Source organism: Ovis aries, chromosome 17 (genome assembly GCF_016772045.2).
Source record: "Ovis aries strain OAR_USU_Benz2616 breed Rambouillet chromosome 17, ARS-UI_Ramb_v3.0, whole genome shotgun sequence".
NCBI lineage: Eukaryota > Metazoa > Chordata > Mammalia > Artiodactyla > Bovidae > Ovis > Ovis aries.
The window spans coordinates 48489063-48512327 of record NC_056070.1 but is presented as its reverse complement, the minus strand read 5'-3'; the positions used below and the strand labels follow the sequence as shown (position 1 = coordinate 48512327).

At 45.6% G+C, this 23265-nt stretch overlaps 1 protein-coding gene across 1 annotated transcript in view; it reads left to right on the top strand.

Annotated features, from left to right (window-relative positions):
- The window catches only part of TMEM132C (transmembrane protein 132C), a 447599-nt gene that overhangs the window by 406643 nt on the left and 17691 nt on the right, over positions 1-23265 (top strand). Inside the window, exon 6 of the mRNA XM_042234506.2 lies at positions 21743-21948. Coding sequence (XP_042090440.1) covers positions 21743-21948 — 206 coding nt within the window. The remainder of the gene's footprint in view (positions 1-21742; positions 21949-23265) is intronic.

Sequence of the window (23265 nt, the reverse complement as noted above, 5' to 3'; positions counted from 1 at the left end):
CCTTGTTGCCATCAAGTGTGCTGTGGACCATAAGTCAGACCCAAGTACCTACAGTAACCAAGCGGGTGATTTGAGTGAGTGAAGTGGTCAATCAGACAAGCTCATTTCGGGAAGGGCAGCCATGGTCAACTCCTGCCAACTACAGGGGGCTTCCCTGGGGGCTCAGACCTGGGTTCAATTCCTGAGCTGGGAAGATCCCCTGGAGAAGGAAATGACTACCCACTCCAGTACTCTTGCCTGGAAAATCCCATGGAGGGAGGAGCCTGGCAGGCTACAGTCCATGGAGTCACAAAGAATTACGGCCATGTATAAATGTGAGTTCAGGATTGGTATGCCTTCAAGAGATGCCTCAAATTTCATAAAAGTCATCTGTTTTTCAATGTTGGCAACAAATAAAAAAGAAAACTACAATGAGCAAAAAATAAAATATAAAACACACTGGCCGCATGCGTCCGAACCATGGGGCAGGTGTTGAAACCACTGTTCCATGAGGCAAATTATGAACACTGGGTCAAATTCAGCCTACCACCTGCTTTGTAAATAAGTTTTATTGAAATATGACCACTCAAATCTATTTTTTTAAATAATTTTTTGAAGAGAATATACTTTAAATCCTATAATATTTTGCAGTTCACGTGATTTAATATAATCCCATAATAATCCTTTTGTCTGCTACCCCTGTCACCCCTGCCCCCACTGGTAACCACTGGCTTGTTCTCTGTCTGTAAATCTGCCTATTTGTTGTTTCACTTACTAATTTGTTGTTTTTTTTAAGATTTCACATATAAGTGATATCATACAGTATTTGTCTTTCTCTGCCTGCTGTATTGCACTTAGCATAAGGTCCTCCAAGTCCATCCACGTTGATGCAAATGGCAAAATTTCATTCTTTCAAATCTGTCTCTATATTGTCTGTGGCTGCTTTTGAGTAAGTTTCCATGGAGACTATGTTGTCTGCTGGTCTAAGATAGTTACCATTTAAAAAAAAATCTTTTTTAATTTTTTAAAATAAAAATAAAAGTTACCATTTTGTCCTGCCAAGAGAAAGTTTTCCTCGAGAATCCCTGCCTTAGACACTATCTTTTTCTAAATTTTATTGGAGTACAGTTGATTTACAATGTTGTCTTAGTTTCAGGTATACAGCAAAGTGATTTAGTTATACCTATACATATATCTTCGGAGAAGGCAATGGCACCCCACTCCAGTACTCTTGCCTGTAAAATCCCATGGGCAGAGGAGCCTGGTAGGCTGCAGTCCATGGGGTTGTGAAGAGTCGGACACGACTGAGCGACTTCACTTTCACTTTTCACTTTCATGCATTGGAGAAGGAAATGGCAACCCACTCCAGTGTTCTTGCCTGGAGAATCCCAGGGATGGCGGAGCCTGGTGGGCTGCCGTCTATGGGGTCGCACAGAGTTGGATATGACTGAAGCGACTTAGCAGCAGCAGCAGCATACGTATATCTATTTTTTTCATATTCTTTCCCCATATAGGTCATTACAGAGTATTGAGTAGAGTTCCCTGTGCTAGACAGCAGGTCTTTGTTAGTTATCTGTTGTATATATAGTACCCCAGTGTTCATTGCAGCACTATTTACAATAGCCAGGACATGGAAGCACAGTCCTAAAAGTCCATCAACCAATGAATGGATAAAGAAGATGTGGTACGTATAGAATAGGATATTACTCAGCCGTATGAAAAGAATGAAATAACGCCATTCGATGGACCTAGAGATAGTCATACCAAGTGAAGTAAGTCATACAGAAAAAGACAAATACATGACATCACTTATATGTGGAATCTAAAGAAAGATACAAAGGAACTTATCTACAAAACATAAATAGAGTCACAGATGTAGAAATCAAGCTTATGGTTACGAGGAGGTAAGTGGGGGGGGGGGGTATAAATTGAGACTGTCTTGAGGCAAGGACCCTACTTTCTGATCTTTCCTACCAACATTTACCATGATCACGCGCCTGCGATGCTTGCTCAAGGAATACGACAGTGAGGGTTTTTTGAAGCCAGAAATTAAGCATTTGGTCTTTCTGTGTATTTTTTGAAATCAATAGAAACATATCCAGAAAAAAAAAAATACTTATCCAAGAGAAAGCATCCAGATAATGTTTCCCTCTCGACCCGAACCGACCCCCCAACCCCGCCCCCGCCCCCGCCCCCGGCCCCAAATCAAGTCTGACAAGTAGCAAACAGTCTTCTCTCCGGAGTTAAAAACATGTCTGCATGGAAGAGAACCTTACAGGCCATGGAAGGGGAGGATTGGAGTGGAAAAGTCCTTCGCTGCAAACCCCACCCCCAGAATGGACATGTGCAGCCCAGCTTTGTTGAGATTGTTCACTGCACTGGATGCCACGTTCACGGTTGTCTAAATTGTTACACAAACCTTCCAGTAGGTGGCAGTAAAGCATCCCAGCAATATGCTGCTACTGCTGCTAAGTCGCTTCAGTCATGTCCGACTCTGCGACCTCATAGACGGCAGGCCAACAGGCTCTCCCGTCCCTGGGATTCTCCAGGCAAGAACACTGGAGTGGGTTGCCAGACCACCATTTTTTTGTTATGCTCCGAGCCCGTATCTCCGAACCGACCGAGAGAGCAAGGCCACCACAGTATTGCAAACTCAAGAAGGGAGTTTGTTTATTCCTAGCGCGCTAGGGCCCAAGTCTCATCCCACACAAGGGAATCTGACAAGAGCCGCGAACAAAGAAGTATGGCGGCTTATATACAGGCAGTTCTTTGTCTCAGTTACAGGAGTAGCTGGCATTACATGATTGGCCAGGCAGGATGAGCGCATATCCTGTCTCTTTCTGGTAAATATGACTCAGGTCCTAGAGACCGTCGTTTGGTCCCTAACATTTTTGACTGTTGGAAGTACTGTCTCAAAGAAGAGATGCTTTTTTCTAATTCACCCAACAGTGGCTTATGACCTGATGGTAACCCTGATCCCAAAGTCCTTTACAGAAGACCTCGAAAGCCTGTCGGAGGAGAAGAGGAAGTGGTCGGAAGTTCTAAACAACACTGACCAATAGAAATATAGCATGAGCCATATAAGTAATTTAGATTGGCTAGTTGTCACATTCAATAAAAAAGTAAAAAGAAACAGGTGGATTTGATTTTTAATGCATGTGTCTAACCCATTATATTTAAAATATTGTCATTTCAACAGGTAGCCCATGTGAAAATTAGTAATAGGACGTTCACATTTTGGGGCAGGCTAAATCTGATCACCGACTCAATGGACATGCGAAAAGTGAAAGTGCTAGTCACTAAGTCGTCTCCGACTCTGCAACCGCGTGGACTTTACAGTCCATGGAATTCTCCAGGCCACAGTACTGGAAAGTGTAGCCTTTCCCTTCTCCAGGGGATTTTCCCAACCCAGTGATCAAACCCAGGTCTCCTGCATTGCAGGCAGAGTCTTTACCAGCTGAGCCATAAGGGAAGCCCAACAGTACTGGAGTAGGTAGCCCATCCCTTCTCCAGCAGATCTTCCTGACCCAGCAATTGGACCAGGGTCTCCTGCATTGCAGGCTGACTCTTTACCAACTGAGCTATTAGGGAATCCCCAAAGGACATGAATTCGAGCAAACTCCGGGACATAGTGAAACACAGGGGAGCCTGGCATGCTGTAGTTCACGGGGTCACAAAGAGTCAGACACAATTTAGCAACTGAACAGCAACAACTTTCAAATCCAGTATATGTTTGACACAGAGCACACCCCCATCTGAGCCCCATTTCAAGTGGCCCAGAGCCACGTGGCTGCTGTGTTGAACAGCAAAGTCCCAAGTTCAGAGACAGGATTTGCAACCCTACCACTCTAAATATTTTGTGCCAGCTAATTCTTTGTTATGGGGACTGTCCCATGCATTGCAGGATATTTAGAAGCCTCTTTGACTTCTTCCAATAGATGTCCATAACACTCTGATTTGTGACAAACAAACATGTCTCCAGACATTATTAAATGTCCCCTAGTAGGCAAAATCACCCCCACTGAGAATCACTGCCCTGAAGGATACCTCCTTTGCTTGTGGCTGGACAAGCAATGCTCTTTCCAGTGGCCGAAAAGTAACTTTGGGAGGAGGGGCAGGGGAGAGGTACTTGGTTTCAGATCTAGAGGCCCCCTCCCCCCAGTCATGGTCACGTACTAGGTCCTTGCTGATCATTGGTCTTTATTACTGGCTCGCAGCTTCCCTGGTGGCTTATCAGTAAAGAATCCGCCTGCAGTGCAGGAGATGCGGGTTTGATCCCTGGGTAGGGAAGATCCCCTGGAGAAGGGAATGGCAATCCTCTCCAGTATCCTTGCCTAGGAAATCTCATGGACAGAGAACCCTGGTGGGCTACAGTCCATGGGGTCACAAGAGTCGGGCATGACTTGGTGAGTAAACCTCTATCATCACTGATTTGCAATCACCCTGAGAGACAATTGTATCTAATTCAAAGGGTTATTGTGAGGATTCAGGAGTTTCATTTTTCAAGTAAAGGGCTTAACTCTGAGTTGGGTAATCCCCTTGATGACCCTATTAGGTAAGCCAGGGGTTACAGACTCGCTGCCTACAGGTATATTTTTGTGGCAGGAACAGTGTTATTTAAAAATTAGCATGGATTGCAGCTTACTTCCAGTGTATGATTCAGTGAGATTTTAGGAGATTGACTGAGTTGGGTAACCATTGTCATGACCCAGTTTTGGAATATTTTTGTCACCCCATTTGCTGTTAATCCCCATTCCCACCCCTAGCCCTGGGCAACCACTAATCCACTTTCTGTCTCTGTAGATTTGCCTTTTGGGGGGCATTTCACATAAATGGAATCATACAGTAGGTGGTCTCTTGCTGAAAGTTTGGTGATCATTTTGTACATAATCTCTTTTGACACTTTATGGATAACCGTCTAGAGAGCGATCTTATTTTACAAGAACGGGATCATATCATACAAACTAATTTTTACCATGGACTTTTTAATTAGGCAAATCAAATGAACTTATTTACAAAACAGAAATATACTCACAGACATAGAAGACAAACTTACGGTTACCAAAGGGGAAAGAGGGGAGGGATAAATGAGGAGTTCAGGATTAGCAGAGACCCACGACTATATATAACATAGATAAATAAGGACCTGCTGTATAGCACAGAGAGCTACATTCAATATCTTGTAGTAACCTATAATGGAAAAGAATCTGATAAAGAAAAGATTTCATATACATATGTATATATATAAATGTATAACAATCACTTTGCTATACACCTGAAACTCACACAATATTGTAAACCAAAAAGGAAAAAAAAAATTTAATTAAATTGGGAGATCTACAGATACACACACACAGACACAGACACACACATGGTATAGCATACCTTTCCAGCCCTCAGGTAATCCATGTTAATTACCTACCTGATCTCGTTCTATACCTTTCTTCATGCTCATACAATCATAAACATATACATGTCAAGGCGTGTGTGTGTGTGTGTGTGTGTAAATGCACGTGTAGAAGGGGTTTTTCTGTCCTGGCTTGTTTTGCAGCATTGTGTATGTTTGCTCAGTCATGTCCAATTCTTTCCGACCCCATGGGCTGTATGTAGCCCACCAGGCTCCTCTCTCCATGGGATTTCCAGGCAAGAATACTGGAGTGAGTTGCCATTTCTTCCTCCAGGAGATCTTCCAGACCCAGGGATCAAACCCACGTCTCCTGAGTCTCCTACATTGGCAGGCGGGTTCTTTAACAACAGTGTCACCTGTTTTGCAGAGGTGGGGTCATATCACATGCACGTTTCTGCTTCTTCCTCTCTCTCACCTTGCAGTGCTTCTTTAATATCCCTGTCTGGTGGGCATTTGGGAAATGAAGCTTCACCAGTGAGGGACGTAAAGGAGCAGTGAGTGACAGGGGGTCTGGTCTGCCGTGTGTTTGGGGTTTAGGTCAATTGGAGTAATAACGTGTGAGTGGAAAGACCTGCAAACATCAGCATCTCTGTTGATTTATGTGCAAGAAATGAAAAGGCAACAGCCCAGAGAAGGGCAACCATGTGCCCAACAGAAGCCCAGGAGCAGCACGAGGAGAGAAAACACATAAGAGGGACAAGCGCTTCCAACACCTAAGTTATCATCATCATAGAGTCCTTGCTATAAACAGCGGCCCCCAAACTTTCTGGCACTAGGGCCTGGTTTCCTGAAAGACAATTTTTCCATGGACCAGGGAGGTGGCAGAAACTGTTTCAGGGTGATTCATGCACATTACATTTATTGTGCACTTTGTTTATAATATTATTACATCAGCTCCAGGAGACCCAGGTTTGATCCCTGAGTTAGGAAGATCCCCTGGAGAAGGAAATGGCAAGCCACTCCAGTATTCTTGCCTGGAGAATCACATGGACCAAGGAGCCTGGTGGGCAGCACCCCATGGGGTCACAGAGAGTCAAACATGACTGAACGACTAACACACACGTGCACACACACCCCCCTCAGATCTTTAGGCGTTCGATCCCGGAGGTTCTGGACTCCTGCTATAAATATTTGTCCACACTTGAACATCCTTGGAATAAAGATGAGCCTTGCATGGATGGCACTGCATAGGTTAATTTGCACAGCTTTTCTTACTCGTGACTCATGAAGTAATGGTATCTCAGATTCAACAACATAACATACAGTATTTTCTACAACCACCTAGTGATTCATTCAACAAAGATGCATTGCCCTTTTACTAAGGACCGTTCTGGTACTGGGTACTCAGCAAGAAATAGAACATGCCCTCCCCACCCCGTTCTCATGGAGCCTGGCATTCTAGTGATGGAGGGAGTGGACAGTAGCAGATAAGTGTATATTACTTGTAGAGATGAGGACCGAAAAGGAAGGGCGTGGCCTTGGGCTAAAGGATGACTCCAGATAGGTGGCCTCCAAGGAGGGGATATTCAGGCCAGTTAGCAGAGAAAAGAATAACTGTCAGTGCCTGCTTGGTTTCTCTTAAATAAATTTTTTTAAAAATATTTAATTATCCATTTTTGTCTTCACTTCATTGCTGCGTGAGGACTCTCTCAAGTTGCGGTGAGCGGGGCTGCTCTCCAGCTGTGGTGCTCAGGATTCTCATCGTGGTGGCTTCTCTTGCTGCAGCTCATGGGCTCTAGGGCCCGTGGGCTCAGGGATTGCGGCACATGGACTCTAAAGCACAGGCTCAGTAGTTGGGGGACATGACTTGTGGGATCTTCCCAGACCAGGGATCAAACGCATGTCCCCCGCATTGGCAGGCAGATTCTTAACCATTGGACCATCAGGGAAATCCCATCGGTGCCTGCTATTGACGGTGCGTCCTTGATTTTCACAGTGTTCTATGAACCCACTCATCTTCACCAGGCTGACTCTAGGAAACACCACCTTCTGCTTCCTGGGTGACCTCTATACTGGTCTGCAGCCCTGCATGTCTTTTCTCTGAAGCTCCTGAGGCCACAAGGGGTAGGCACCCTCCATGACAGGATAGGAATGCTGAGATTTAAAGCATCCTTTTTAAAGCACATTTAATGAATTTTCAGTGCAGCCTGTTTAACCTCTAGGGCATGGTTCCAGCTAACGGATCCCATATGTGTGTGCTAAGTTGCTTCAGTCGTTTCTGACTCTCTGAGACTCCATGGACTGTAACCCGCCAGGCCCCTCTGTCCATGGGATTCTCCAGGCAAGAATACTGGAGTGAGTTGCCATGCCCTCCTCCAGGGGATCTTCCAGACCCAGGGATCGAACCCACGTCTCTTGCGTCTCCTGCATTGGCAGGCAGGTTCTTTGCTGTTAGCACCACCTGGGAACTCCCTAATGGATCCCAGTGCAGAACTAAAAATAATGCGCATGGGCAACCAGCAGCACCTCCTTTCCCCCACTGACCAGAGGAGTCCACCTTAGTTCCAACACTTGGAAAGCAATCGTGCATAAGCAGTAGTCTTATTTTTCCTGGCACATTGGCTCCCTTCAGCACAAAGCTTTATCCCTGCCGAATTTACTATTGATCCCACGAGTTCTGAGTCCTTGAGAGAGCTAAGTTCCTTAATAACAGCCTGAAGTTTTTAAAGAGTCATGAGATTAATAACCACTGTGAGTGGCAGCCCCTTGCCCAGCAGGAAAATGGGCATGCCTTTTCCAAAGAAGGGAAGAGAGTTCCTTATTCATGCATCTTGTATCATACAGGCTCCGGAAGAAACATAGAAAGGTCTTTATCCTCAAGAGCCATTTGGTTCTAAGAATGAAAGAAAATCAGGAAAAACAAAGAAGTCCCGGGTGTCAGCATAGGCTGAGTGACATTGCCCAGCCACGCCTCCTTCTGGGCCAGGGGTCTCCAGTGTCAAGCAAGGACGCTCCCTTCATGAAAGTTTCTTCTAGCATCAGAATGCCCTCTAGCTGGGGCTTCCCTGGTGGTCCAGTGGTTAAGAATCCACCTGCCAATGCAGGGGACACAGGATCGACCCCTGATCCGGGAAGATCCTACATGCCCCAGAGCATATTAGCCCGAGTGCCACCGCTACTCTAGAGCCTGTGCTCGGCAAGAAGAGAAGCCACCACAATGAGAAGCCTGACCACCACAACTAGAGAGTTGCCCCCACTCACTGCACCTCGAGAAAGCCCTCACACAGCAATGAAGACACAGTGAAACCAAAAGTAAATAATTTTAAAAGAATGTTTAAAGAATTCCCTCCAGCTGGGATGCAAAGTGCAGTTGAAATAGCACATCTGAGAGCTAGCATTCTGCAAGTTCTTCAAGCCTCAGTTTATTCATTTGTAAAATGGGTACATACTTATAGCAACCTCCTGAGACTGCTGCAAGTTTTCACATGTGTGCTAAGTCGCTCAGTGGTGTCTGACTCTTTGAAACCCCATGGACTAACCCACCTCTGTCTGTGGGATTCTCCAGGCAAGAATAGTGGAGTAGTTTGCCATTTCCTTCTCCAGGGGATCTTCCCGACCCCAAGGATCGAACTTGTGTCTCTTATGTCTACCACGAGCACCACCTGGAATCCTGAGTTTTAACATATGGTCACAAAGAGTCGGACACAACTGAAGTGACTGAACACACACAGAGAACACACAGAAATAAAGTGTGTAGGACAATACATTCAGTTAGCTCTTCTTACTATCCATACATTCAGTTAGCTCTTCTTACTACCCAGATAGACTTAGAGCAGGAGTTCTCTCCCTAGGAGGATCGCATCCTTTGCCAGGGAACATTTGGCAATGTTTGGAGACATTTGTGGTTGTCACACTCAGAGAGGGTGTGACTGGCCACACAGGTGACTCGTGGTTACCATGTTGAATAGCACATTGGTAGGGCATTGGACGGCCCAGGTGTTGGATGTTTCTATCATCCCAGATGTTATTCAAGAAGCACAGACCCAGAGCCCCCAGCCGGTAGGAGCTAAGCCAAATGGTCATCCCTAGGAGAGGTGGCTAGGCAGAAGTGAATGGCTGGGGCTGGCCAAGAAAGAACAGGTTGGTCTAATACTCTGCCTTAAGCTTCCAAGAACACTATGTTCTAATAAAAGACTTTTGCAAAAGATAAGACCATTTATTCATGAGTCAGACTTCACTTGAGCCAAGGGAGGCTCCATCTAGATTTACTTAATTGGGAAGAGAGGTTGTCAAGCCCCAGAAATCCTGAATCTGGGCATGTACGGCCCTTGCCTTGAAGAAAAGTTTCTGGCCAGCTCCAGGAAGCACAGGGTAGAGAATTCGTTTGCCTTGGCGGAGATTTAGATTTGGAAAACACTTCTCTCCTGTGTCTGCTTTTGCTCCTGCCAGATACTAAAATTTTTACCCCTCATTGACCTCCCTATTGAAATCCATCTGATTACAAAAATTCTGTCTCAGACAGCATCGTATGTCAACTTCCCAATGGCCCATCATATCTTTATCAAGGATGATGTGCTTGTTGAATGATGAAAACTCTCCAATTGACTTAATAAGTTAAGAGAGAAATTGTCTTATAAATGGAAAGTCTAGGGCACTGCAGGCTTCAGACACAGATGGATTCAGAAATCAATTTCTCTGTACCTCTGAGCTCTGCATTTGACTCTCTTTCTTTCACTATCAAGCCAAACACTCCCTTCTCTCCTCTTTTTTTCTTTTTTTTGGCCACGTCAGGTGTTAGTTGCAGCATGCAGGATCTTTGTTATGTCACGAGAGATCTTTCATTGCCACACATGTACTGTCTAGTTGTAGTCCAGGCTTAGTTGGCATGTGGCATGTGGGATCTTAGTTCCCCAATCAGGGATCAAACCCATGTCCCCTGCATTGCAAGGCAGATTCTTAACTGCTGGACCTCCAAGGAAGTCCTTGCCTTGGACTTTCTAGAAGTGGTTTCAGAGGCCATACATCCACCGCTTCTCAGATCCGAGTCCAGCAGAAATGAGATGCTACTTTCCCTCCATCAAAAATCCTGGGACTTCCTGTTATTGGGCTCGACAAGAATCATATGACCATCCCTGGACCAACGCCTGTGGTCAGGGCAGTGTGATGTGTTGGGGTGTGCCCCACTGTATAGCTGGTTTCAAGACCCTTGAAGTACATGAGCTGAGCGTGAAGACCTAGGGAGATTCCCCTGAAAAATACCTGAAAAACGATGCAGAAAATAAGGTGATTGTGTTCTGGGCAGTAAAAATAACTGTCCACTGAACCTGATCTGGAATTCTATCAAATTGCTTCTGATTTACTCTCATTTTTCTTTCCCTGACTGTCAGTTTCTGAGCTGTCAGAGGATTAGTAGTCACCATGCGGCGTCAACTTAGTGACAATGGTGCCTTTTTACCTGTTTATCTTGTCATTCTTGCTGAGATGCTTAAGGACAGAGATACACACAGATGGGTCTGGGCTGGTCCAGCAGATCTTACCTCTTGTATTGAGAACATGTTATTGGTTAACAGATAGAGTGATCCAAACTGAATTAAACCCCAAAAAAGGAACTTTAAGGGCTTCTATATTTGTACAGTAAAGCAATCTGGCTTCAGGAATGGCTGAATCCAGGAGCTCAAATGAGGTCATCAGTCAGTATTTTACTCCTGCCTCTGTCTTTTGGTTCAGTATTCTGTACCTGTACTGACTGAAATCTTGGATGAGCTGTACTGTCCCAATGTGGCTGCACACCATCTCTTTACACGTAGCAGTCTGGCATGAAAAATTTCACATTTTAGATATTTCAGCCTTGCCTGAAAAATTCCTGAGATTCCCTCTGACTGTGCCAGCTTAAGTCATGCGTTCACCCCTGAGCCAGTCGTTTGTGGCCAGAGAAATGTGAAGCTCTGAGTGGCTTAGGTTGTGGTCACATGACCCTAATTTGGAGGCTGGAGGTGGAACTTCACCCGAACCTCTGGACTGATGTGGGGGAGGGGAGGGTTCCCAGACGCAACTAGGGCAGGGGCCACAGAGAAGAGAACTGGGTGCCTGGAGTAGAGGCTCCTCCCTTCCCATCCCTTGTTCTTAGCTACCCACCCTTTCCCTGTCCTCCTGTCCCAGGGCCTTTCTCAACTTGGCCTGGGTTAGGGAAGAGGCCTAATGTCAACAAAGCCATGAACACATTGGCATTAGCTAAAGCAGTGATCAGCTCTGATGGAGGCAAAGGACACGAAGTGGAAGAGTCTAAACTCTCCCGGTAAGACTCTGCCCTGAGCTCTCCCAGGAGGATAAGGGTCCTGTGCTTGGCTATTGAAGGCATGAGGATAGTTGACAAGGAAATTGACACCATAGCATGTAGAAGGCTGTCATGGAATGATTCCAGATCAGAAAAAGAAAATGAAGAGGAGGAGAAAATGCGTGACTTGTAACAATGTAAAGGACTTGCTAGAAACTCAGACTCACCCTTCCAGCTTCACCAGAGCCCCTGAGCTCCTGAGGGAAGACAGGTGTGGTCACGACCAGCAGACATGGTGCTGGGGCTTTAGCACCGTCCCTCCCCAAACTCCCGTTTCAGCCTGCATGGCTGGACCACTCCCATCCCTGCTGCCTGGTTTCCTCTATAATTACGCCCTTTCTTCCTCACTCTGCTCCAGTGCTCAGGTGGTGGCTGCGGCTTTTGAAATAAATCTTCTCTAGCTGCCGTCTGTGGGGTCGCATAGAATCAGACATGACTGAAGTGACTTACCAGCAGCAGCAGCAGTGGGGAAGCTCTTCTCAGTCTAGAGGTTCAAAGAGAAGCCATGAGGCACTCAGTCCCCTCAGCAGGGCAGCCCTGGACCTTGCATCTTGGGTACCAGGACTTTAGGATCTCAAGTGACATCGTTAGGCAAAGAGCCGGGCTGATGGCACAACCGGTGGCCCAGGGCACAAGGTACTGGAGAGAGATGTGCACACACAGGAAAGACAGTGCTATATAAGTTCAGCATTCTGGAAGCTTCTCCCCACAGTTCAAAGCATGAAAAAAATGAAAGCCCCTTATCTACACACTTCCGGGACTAATACAATCCACTTACCCAACAAATCTGCCAGGCACCTCTGTGGTGTGTCTGCCTGTATGTGCCAGACACTGGGCTAATTCTCTGCATTTGTGGGGTTTTCAGTTTAACTCTCCTGGCAAATTTGGGATGCCGTTCTCTCCCTGCCCAGCACACCCTAGCCTGCTTCTCTAGCTTTGAATTTACCAACCTTCCTTCCGTTTCTGCAAAAGGTCAAAATATCACTACCTTAGGGTCTTTGCACATTATAAGAGAGCAGTGAAGGACCAGGGCTTATTGTACTGGACACTTGAAATTTGCCAAAGGGATAGATTCTAAATTAAATCTTCTCAATGCACTATACACACCCACGATGATAACTGTGTCAAGAGATGGATACATTGTTTAGTATAGATTATGGTGATCTTTTCACAGTGGATACATATATCAAAGCATCAAGTTGTACATCTTAATTGGATACATTTTGATATGTCAAAGATATCTCAATAGAGATGTTTAAAAAAATCAAAGGATTTTTTTTTCTTCCAAAAAATTACGTTGCCTCTGATTTTCCTTTTAGCAGTATAATGAAGATGGTGAGATGATGAAGATGGGTCCCTGAACTTACACAAGTTACTGAGCATAATTATATGAGACAAACTTTTTACAAGAGAAGAAAAGAAAGACAGTTTAGTAAAATTCTTGTCTACTAGTGTCTGGGAATTGGAGAGGGTCACAGGAAGAAAGAAAACTTGATCGCAAACCTCAAGGACTTTCTTGTTAATTCTAAAATAGAAGCAGTGAGATAACTTTCCACCAACTAAATTGACAAAGTTGTTTTCTTAAGGGAAAGTTTCTGGAACTCAAGAACTGCTTTCAGATCCAAGTCCAATACGATTGGTTGTGTGACCTCAGACAAGTTAACCAACCTCTCTGTGCCTTGGTTTCCTCCTCTGTAAAATGGTTTGTGTGAGGACAAAAGGAGCTGGTCCTTAATGTCCTCTTAGCACACAATCTGACATACAGCAGGTTCTTAAGAAATGCTAGATAAGGAAGATAAGAATATCTGCCTGGAAATTTCTCCCCCAAATCTCACAAGGCTGCCACCTTCTTGATAGTTGGAATCCTCCCTCTCTTGTTCCCTTCTTTTATTTTTCTCATGGTATTTATTGCCCACAGGTGTCTTCTTATTGACTTGTTATCATCTACCCAACACTCCCCATATCAAAACATCCTTAGAGTCTCCTTATCACTCACATCTACATCTCCAGTGCCTGGGAAAATGCCTGGTGCATAATAGCAATACAGGAAGTAACTGTAAAAAGAAGGAATCCTCGTGTGCTAGCTGAAGAATGTGAAAGTCGCTCAGTTGTGTCTGACTCTTTGTGACCCTATGCACTATACAGTCCATGGAATTCTCCAGGCCACAATATTGGACTGGGTAGCCTTTCCCATCTCCAGGGGATCTTCCCAACCCTGGGATCAAACCCAGGTCTCCCGCACTGCAGGCAGATTCTTTACCAGCTGAGCCTCCAGTATTCTGGCCTGGAGAATTCCATGGACTGTATAGTCCATGGGTCACAAAGAGTCGGACGCAACTGATCCACTTTCACTTTCAGATGAAGAATAGTGAGGGGTCAGCCCTGACTCCAGTGCAAGCCTGGCCACACATTTGGAGCCTCTAACGAGGAAATCCAGCTTCCTCTGGGCTTGACCACCCTGGGGAGGGTCCTGCTGTCCAGTTGGCCTACATGGGCCAGGTTCCACCCAGCACCACCAGATCCAGGGTGGACAGGAGTCCTGAGCTGAGAACCACTCAGTATCTCCCAAGTCCTGGCAGCATTTTGCACTGTCAGCTGGAGAAAGTGTGATTTATCACAGAACAGATTTCTGTTTGGCCATCCTTAAGCGAGGAGCAGGAAGCAAAGAGGAGGGAAGCGGAGACATCGTCCCAGAAATACTGCTTAGCCCTGCCTTCCCCCACCTTTTCCTGTTCTTCTTTTCCGGGGACGTCAGAAAAGTAAGTGTCAGGCGCTTTTGTAGTGAAGGAACTGCTGAAATGGCAGCAGACCTCCTGCAAACATAAAACTTTCTCTCTGGCAGCTGCAGAGGGGGGGAAGATAGTGGGGAAGATGCTAGATAAGCCAGAAGTTCTGTGCGAGAATAGGACACAGAGAACGGAAAGGAGTTCTCCCAGACCAAAGCTAGGGCCAGGCAGAAGTCACTGCCCCTGGATGAGAAGCTCTGATGTGGAGAATTTCCAAAACCATGGGCTCTTCCTGCTGTGCCCTCTCTAATGCCTAAGGAGGAGAGAAGGGGTATGGGATAAAGGGAGAATGGAGTGTGGAGGGGAAGGAATATGAGGCCTCCTGAATGGTACAGGCAGTGTTCTCTTCACCACAGCACTTAGAAGAATAACTCAGTCAGCTCTGCTGTGTAACAAGTGACCCCAACATTCGGTTGTTGAAAGGAATGATCATTTTCTCTTGGTTGTGCATTTGCAGATCGTCTGGTGGTCTCTGGGCTCAGCTGGGCTGGATCCCTCTCTGCACATCAGGCAGTGATGGAGTCCAGATGCTTCATCCCAGGGCTGGGCTGAGAGGTCTCAGCTAGTTTAAGTTCCTCTGGTGGCAAAGTTCGCAAGGGCTGGCAGAAACACATGACAACTCTTCAGTCTGAGCTTGGATAGGTTAGCTGTCGACTTTTTCCTCCTTCTCTTGGCCAGAGCTACCCACATGGCCAGGTCTGCCATCAACGCCAAATAAAGCCTATCTGCTCATAGCAGAAGAAAAGGAATAAGAATCAAAATCAACAACTCAAACAGCCCATAAACCAGGAGGCACCATGGTTAAGAGCAGAGCTCTGGGGTTGACTGTGTTTAAATTCTGACTCACTAACTACCATCTGTGTGTTCTTGGGCAAGTTATATCACTTCCCTGTGTGTTTGTTTCTTCATTTGAAATATGGATGTGATTCTTAAAATGTAGCTCTGTCCTGTGTTCATGGTGAGGATTCAACGGAATGATCCGTGTGACCCCTTAAAATGGTTCCCAGTTTACTGCAGGCACTCAGAGAACATTTTTTGCTGCTATAAAATGGTTATCACCCATGAGAGTCCATCTCCTCAGATGTGTATGTTCCCTGTGTGTGCAGTAGGTGGGTGAGTGTCAGGGGCAAAGTGGTAGGGGCAACCCTGAGGGTCCCCTAAGGGGAAGAAAAGGGGACCGGGTACCTGCATGCCTCTTCTTCAGCAAGGGCACGTTCCATGGCTGCCTTGGAAACACTCTTCTCTGGAGATGTTGCGGCAGTTTCTGGCCATTTAATTCCCCACTGAGAGAACCTCACATTGGTTGCCAGTAATTTGCATGAAGAAATAGTCTGCCAAACAGTCTCCCAGGGCATAGCTCCCAGTCACCCCGCAGCCTGCCCTGTCAAGGATCGCTCAGCCTAGCTCTTGGTGGGATGGGGTTGACACTTTGCATACTTCCCATGAGGACATTGTGCAATAATTAAAATTAAGAGAATAATAACAAAATAAATAAATAAATCTGGGCACTAACTATGATAGGTGGTAGGATGGAGAAAGCATGGGAGAAAAGCAGGCAAAGAAGGGGAGGCAGCCTGCTGTGGGATGTGGGCGCCTCTGGGGCTGGCTTTCAACACCTCCAAGACCAGCTGCCACCCACTGTCCCTTCCAATAGCGCCCCCCAAATAATTTGAAAAAGAAGATATATATATATATAGATAGATATAGATATAGATATATACACAAACATACATATATATGTGTATATATATATACACACACATACATATATATATATATATATATAACTGAATCACTTTGCTGTCCACCTGAAACTAATACAGCATTCCCTGTCCAGTATTCCAGCCTGTCTGAGTGGGCTTATTTGGGATGGGCCAAGAGAGTGAGGGAGGGCCAGGGAAGCTAATGGAAAGGATCTGAGCTGGTCCATGGGCCAGTGGCCTGTCTCAGGGCCCCTTTCCTTGGTCCCGTTGCCCAGATGAATGAAAACAATTCTAACGTTCACATGGCAGGAAGGTGATTTCTAAGGCCACAATCTCAGGATATTACCTGTTCAGAAAACATAATAGAAGCAGTCTGATCAGGTCGCACTAGCTGTCATAAACCCTCTTCTCCACCTTGGGCAAGCTACAACCTCAGTGCTCCTCAGTTTTCTCATCTCTAAAATGGGATCCTAGGACATCCCTGGTGGTCCAGTGGTTGAGAATCCACCTCCCAAGAAGGGGATGAGGGTTCAATCCCCAGTTGGGGAACTAAGGTCCCACATGCTGTGGAACAAATAAGCCCAAATGCTGCAACTACTGAGCCCACACACCACAACTAGAGAGAAGCCATGGGTCACAATGAAAGATCCCACATGCCACAACGAAGACCCAACACAACCTAAAATAAATATTTAAAAAATAAAAATAAAATGAGATCCTGATTGCTGTCCAGAGCTCTAGAAAGGACCAAGGGCGAGAATGATGGGGAAAGCACCTGGCAAATGTAAAACAAGGCATCAGCACAGTGCAAGGACATTTGACATTTTATGTTACTAGAGCAGGTATACACACTCAGGTGCACAAGAAGTGTAAGTCATTCTTCTGTATCTGAACTTGATTTCAGTTTGCAACCCTCGGTCTCCTAAGACACGAAACCTATACCTGGAGCTATATTTCTGAACATATGAAGTTGGAGATGTTAATTAGAGAGCCAAGTAGAGATGTTGAATAAGCACTTTGTTATCTAGAGATGGGATTTGGGGAGTCATTAACACAGTGATGATATTTAAAGCATCAGAGCTAGATGATTACAATAATGAAAGGAGCAGGTATAGACTGAATGTTTGTGTGGCTCCCAAATTCTTCTGTTGAGATTTTAAACCCTAATATGATGGTATTAGAAGTGGGGGGGGGAGGGGAGGAATGGGGAGGTGATTAGGTCATGAGGGGTGGAGCTTTCGTGAATAAGTTAGTACTTTTTAAAAGAGATTGTTTTTTTATTTTGTTTTTTGTTTGTTTTTTTTACTGCGCAGTTTATGGGATCTTAGTTCCCCAACCAGAGATTTTCTGGGGATCTCCACTGATGCATAAGCTTTCTCTAGTTGTGACTCCCAGGCTCTAAGACATGGCTTAGGAGTTGAGGTGCATGGGCTTAGTTGCTCTGAGGCACGTGGAGTCTTCCTGGACCAGAGATCGAACCCATATCTCCTGCATTAGCAGGCAGATTCTTAGCCACTGGACCACCAGGGAAATCCCTAAATTAATGCTTTTATAAGATGCTCCAAAGAGCTCCTTCACTGCTTCCATCAACTGTAGACACAGACAGAAGACAGAATATATGAGTCAGGAATCGGGTCCTCACCAGACACAGAATCTGCCGGCGCCTTCATCTTGGACTTACCAGCCTTCAGAATGTGAGAAGTAAATGTCTGGTGTTTAAGCCCCCCATCCTCTGGATATTCTGTAATAGCAGCTCCAGCAGGCTAAGACAGGACATATATGATGCCATGGAATCATAGTAGGAGGAATTGCATTATTTCAAGGAGTGAACCTCTTCACTGTGGTCCTCAGACCTGAGGCATCAGCATTTCCCAGGCACTTGTTAGAAGCAAAACTGTGGGGATCCCCCTAGACCTGCTCAATCTGAGACTGTAGGGGTAGACTCAACCATCTGTGGATACTTGACAAGCCCTGTCTGATGCATACTCAAATTTGAGAACCTGCTTGGCTGCAGGAATCCAGGCAAAAGTCTCATTGGATGTTGGTGGCTGACCAGCAGATATCTTTTGCTTTCCTCATGGAAAGTCGTCCCCAGCCTCTACCTTAGGAAGCAGGTGACATCCTTGGAAAGCTGCCAAAGTCTGAATGACAGAAGATATCAACCAACCATATGCCACTCATCCAGAACCCTTGTGACCCAACCTGGCCCGTCATGGTCCTTAAGAGCAGACTGGTTGATTCTGTGGCCACCAATGCTTTCAAAAGGTGTAGTTTGAATGTCACAGTGAGGACTTTCCTGATGGTCCACTGGTTAAGAATCCACCTTCCAATGCAGGGGACATGGGTTCAATCCCTGGCCTGGGAAGATCCCACATGCCAAGGGTTGCCTAAGCCCGAGCACCACAATTGCTGAGCCCATGCTCTAGAACCCGTGTTCCACAATGAGAGAAGTCACCATAACGAGAAGCCTTCCCACTGCAGCTAGAGAAGAGCCCCTGCTTGCCGCAGCTAGAGAAAGCCCATGTGAAGCAACGAAGACCCAGCACAGCCAAAAAACATAAATAAATTTTTTAAAATAAGTTTATTTTTTAAAGTCACAGTTAGCAGTAGCAGCAGGAGGTAGTGTTCTTAATAGGCAGCCCACCCACAATGATAAATTTAAGAGATTCCCAGAAATGGATCAGAGGGGCTGCAAAGATTCCCGTAGTGGGGTTGGATTCCTTTTTTGCAGATGAGCCAGCTCATTTTGTGATATCGTGGTTCCCACTGCTAGCCACTTAGGAGATGATTAATGCAGCCTGCGACTTCCCCAGACATTTATGGCACCTTCAGGAATAACAGAGACAATGGCTCTATCATGCCCGGTGGCTGCATACCCTTGGCGTTCCTCTTAATTATTTATATATTCTGGAGCGGCCAGGTTCCCTCCCACCAGAGCTCAGAAAGGTAATAAATGAGGAAAGTCAATGGTCTGTAAATTACAACATTGATTAAAGAAGTGATTACTGATATAACTCTTGCTGGGCTATTATGCTAATGCCTGCCCAGATCCAGGACAGTGTTTACATGCTAATGACAAGTCTGGGACAGCAATGAAAATTGGTTTCCACCCTTAATCAGTATGTAAACTCTTTTAAACCACTCTGACCATGAGTGAGAAGATCCATTCGTGTGGTCCCCTCCCAATTGCCCTCTGCCACTATCCCCAGCAGATGGAAGAAATTCACTCAGCCCAGCCCTCACCAGCTGCCCCTCCAAACAGAAGCGCAAGTTGAAGTTGAAAATTGGGCCTAGAGTAGTCATCTGTAGTTCCTAGAAGCTGGGGAAAGAAAGTGCAATCACAGGAGTTCATTGCTCAGCATCGGATGTTATTTAACCGGAGCCATAGACCCCCTGAAGGAGATACTGTTCCTTCCTGAGTATACAACCTGGACGGGAGACAGATAAGCACGTTGGTTATTACCACTTAGTATATAAGTGCTGCTCAAAGAGTCCATGTGTGACTTTAACTCTGGAATGATACACAAAACTCTGTGTCTATGCATTTCTATGGCAAGAATTAACTTTATGTGTATTCCCAAAGGAGTCGATGACTCCTAAAAGGTTAGGAAACACTGCTCTAAAGCTTTCTGGAAGTTTTCAAAGTAATTCCTTGTGTTTCCTCTGTTCTTGATTCCAAGTTATCTCAATATTTTGCGTCTCCTCTTGCCCCAAGATCTATGGCTATGTTGAAGCAAACATCCCCATGAAAAAAGAGCCCTGTTCATGCATCCAGCTTGCTGTTCGTCTATCCATCCTTCTATCCATTCATCCATGTATGCATGCATCCATCTATCCACTCATCCATCTATCCACGCCTGCATGCATACATGTATCCATCCATTCATCCATCTATCCACCCATGCAGATATGTATTCATCCATCCATTTATCTGTCTATCCATCCATGCATCCATCCACTTAGTAATTTATTCACCCATCCATTCATCCATCCAATCATCCACCCTCCATCCATCCATCCATTCACCCATTCATCCATCTGTCCATCTACTCACTCATTCATCCATCCACCCACCCATTCATGCAACCATCCATTCAGTCCACTTTGCTGAGCTCCTGCTTCAAAGAAGGAAAAGGTATACTTATTGCCTTCAATGGTTTTACATTTCTGCAGCTGAAAATGCAAGTTTACACAAGGGGTCAGTGTGATCCCATAAACTTGGCTATGCAAGATGGGTCATGTTGTGTCTCTATAACCCATCTTGATTGCTATTTTCAGTTTTCAATTCATTATGGTGGTGAAACATCATCCCAGTCTAATTTCTAGAAGACGTAACTACTATCAAGGCCTTGGGGAGGGGGCTTCTAGCCTTAAAGTGCTCTGTTCACAACTCCTCGGGGCCACCCATTATCAGCTGGAATCCACGTGGGTTACCTCTGATGTGGTCCCATCCTTGCACATGCTGCTCCTTCCAGTCTCCTCCCAGGGAGCACAGGCATCCTCAAGCTGTTTCTGAGTATCCATGGGGCTGTAAATAGATCCATCTTCCTAAGGGTTCAGCAGAGGAACACAAAATCTAGATGCTTGCAGGCTTTTATTTTTATTTTGTTTATGTTTGTTCTGCTTTGTGTTCTGTCTTACCTCTTTCCTGAGGCCATGATCTGCTAGAAATGGGAAAAGAGAGGGGAGGGAATTCAGGGGAAAGAAACAGGTTGATCTTCACTGATGTGATGCTGCCATTCACAGAAGGAGCAGTAACAGTACAGATACACAAATAATCCTAGGGGGTCAGGGGAAGTGCTGCAAGCAGAGAAGGAACGGCATTCCCAGGGAAAAGGAACATCATATACGAAGACCTGGGTGTTCTGGGGAACCATCAGGGCTGCATGTAACTGGAACAGTGGATGTAAGAACTGGGAGTAGAGCTTTGCTGAGGAAGAAGGCTCTTCTTCTTCCACTTCTTCTTGAGGAAGTACAAGCCCTTCAGATCTTGGGGGGCTGGATGGGGTGGGACATGAGTGTGGCTGATCTTCTGGACAGACATCAGCCTGGAGAACAGACACCTTCTGGTACCCGCATCACATTCCCTGAATCCACCCAGAGTTCAGTCCCAGCTGCAATTCTGACAAGATTCAAGTTCGCTTGGTGACTGCTGCTTCTCTCACACTGCTCATGCGTTCCATCCCAGGGCTTGTGCCTCAGCCTGGAATAGGGGGAACACTTGGGCAGCATTCACCCAGTGAGAGAGAGGAGAGGTAGATTATATGTCTGCCTCTCATCCTGCAAGTTGACAATTCTGGAGGCTTTCCACAAGATCCCTGAAAAGCGGAGCTCAATGGTCACAGCACCAAATGCAAAAATGAACCTTTCTACTGACCTTTCTTGTTTCTCTGGCTCCCTCAGTCTGTTCCCTGGTCCCCATTCCATAGGGTCACCTCCCAAGTAAACCAACTGCACCAAATCCTTGTCTCAGTCTCCGCATTGAGGAGAACCTACATTAAGCCTGTGTGCTTTGCTAGAGACAAGGACAAATGGCTGAAAGGTGGTCTTCAGATCCCAAAGAACTCCTCCTCCATCCCCTCTCTCTTGGCAGGTGTCTGACCATTGTGACTATGTCTTTGTCAATGGCAAAGAGATGAAAGGCAAGGTGGATGTGGTGGTGAACTTCACATACCAGCACCTAAGTGCCCCCCTGCACGTCACCGTATGGGTGCCCCGACTGCCCCTGCAGATCGAGGTCTCTGACACGGAGCTGAGCCAGATTAAAGGCTGGAGGGTGCCCATCGTGGCCAGCAAGAGGTGAGTCCGGGATGGGGAGACACATCAGAACCATGACGGCAACGGCTATGGATACTGATGTCAACAAAGGAGTCAATGCAGGAGGCAGTGCAGGGCCCAGGCGATGCTGTTACCATGGTGATCACATGATGCGAAGTGTGCATGCCTCTGCAGCCTAACAACAATCCTCTGGGAAAACCAAGACTCAGGATAACCCAGCCAGGCAGGAAGGCTGCTAAGCTGCCACGTCAGTATCAGATCCAATTGTTTGCACTCTGCATGGGCTCCTAGTAATCTCTCTCCTGAAAGTGCCCCTCCAGAAGGAAGCCGCAAAAGCAACATAGTTTTCTAGCCTTTCAACCCCCAGAGAATTAAATTTGGGCTTATTTTCTCTATGTGAAACAGCGATTCCTTTTCTGTTCTGGGTGAATATCTATAATCTTAAAAAAAACTCTGTGCATATCAAATTATTGGATAAAATCTAAATGTATTTATATTGGACCATCGGGGTGCTGTCTGCGCTTAAACCAAAAGAAAAACTTCTATTCCATGTGACTCTGGATCATCCTGTGTGGGAATCTGGAGTCTTGTTTCCTCAGCTCGGTGGCCCCCAGGTCAACTACATAGCAGTTGTTGCTGAATTATTGGTTTCCTGTATGACATCTTCCATCATAAACCATCAGGGATATTTTCCTGACTGTCTCCCAGGCACCAGAGTCTTGATTTTTAAGGAACAAGTAGTGTCTATCTCAAGAAAGATAAATAGGACAATGAGATGGTAAGTCTACTTTCATAGAATGAACTTGAAGGAATTTGTCCTCCTCTGATGAGGAAGACAGCTGTGAATCCAGCCAAGACTTCAGACCATTTAGTGGTCTCAAGTGACCAAGATGTGGGTTTGTTCCATGTCCCTGAAGAAGGAAAAACTGACCCTTGCTGGTTTCAAATCCAAGCTTGGCTGCTTGCTAGCTTTGTGAATTTGGGCCAGCCACCCAACATCTCTGACTCGGTTTCCTCATCTGGACATAAGAATAATTACAGTTTTGCCTCATGGTGTTAAGAATCCATCCATGAAGATCTTAGCATGGGCACATCTCCAGAGCATCATACCACTTTGACAAATAGACCTTTCTACAGTGGTAGAATGTTCTAGAACCACAGTATCCAATACAGTAGCCACTAGCACAAGGGGTTATGGAGTGACTGAGAAATATAATGCTGGGATTTGCTTAATTTTCTTCTTTTAAATTAAATTTAAATAGCCACACGTTCTCAGCTACTTCATGGACAGTATAGCTTTAGTATTAATAAATATTAACTCTTACATCTTTTATTTGT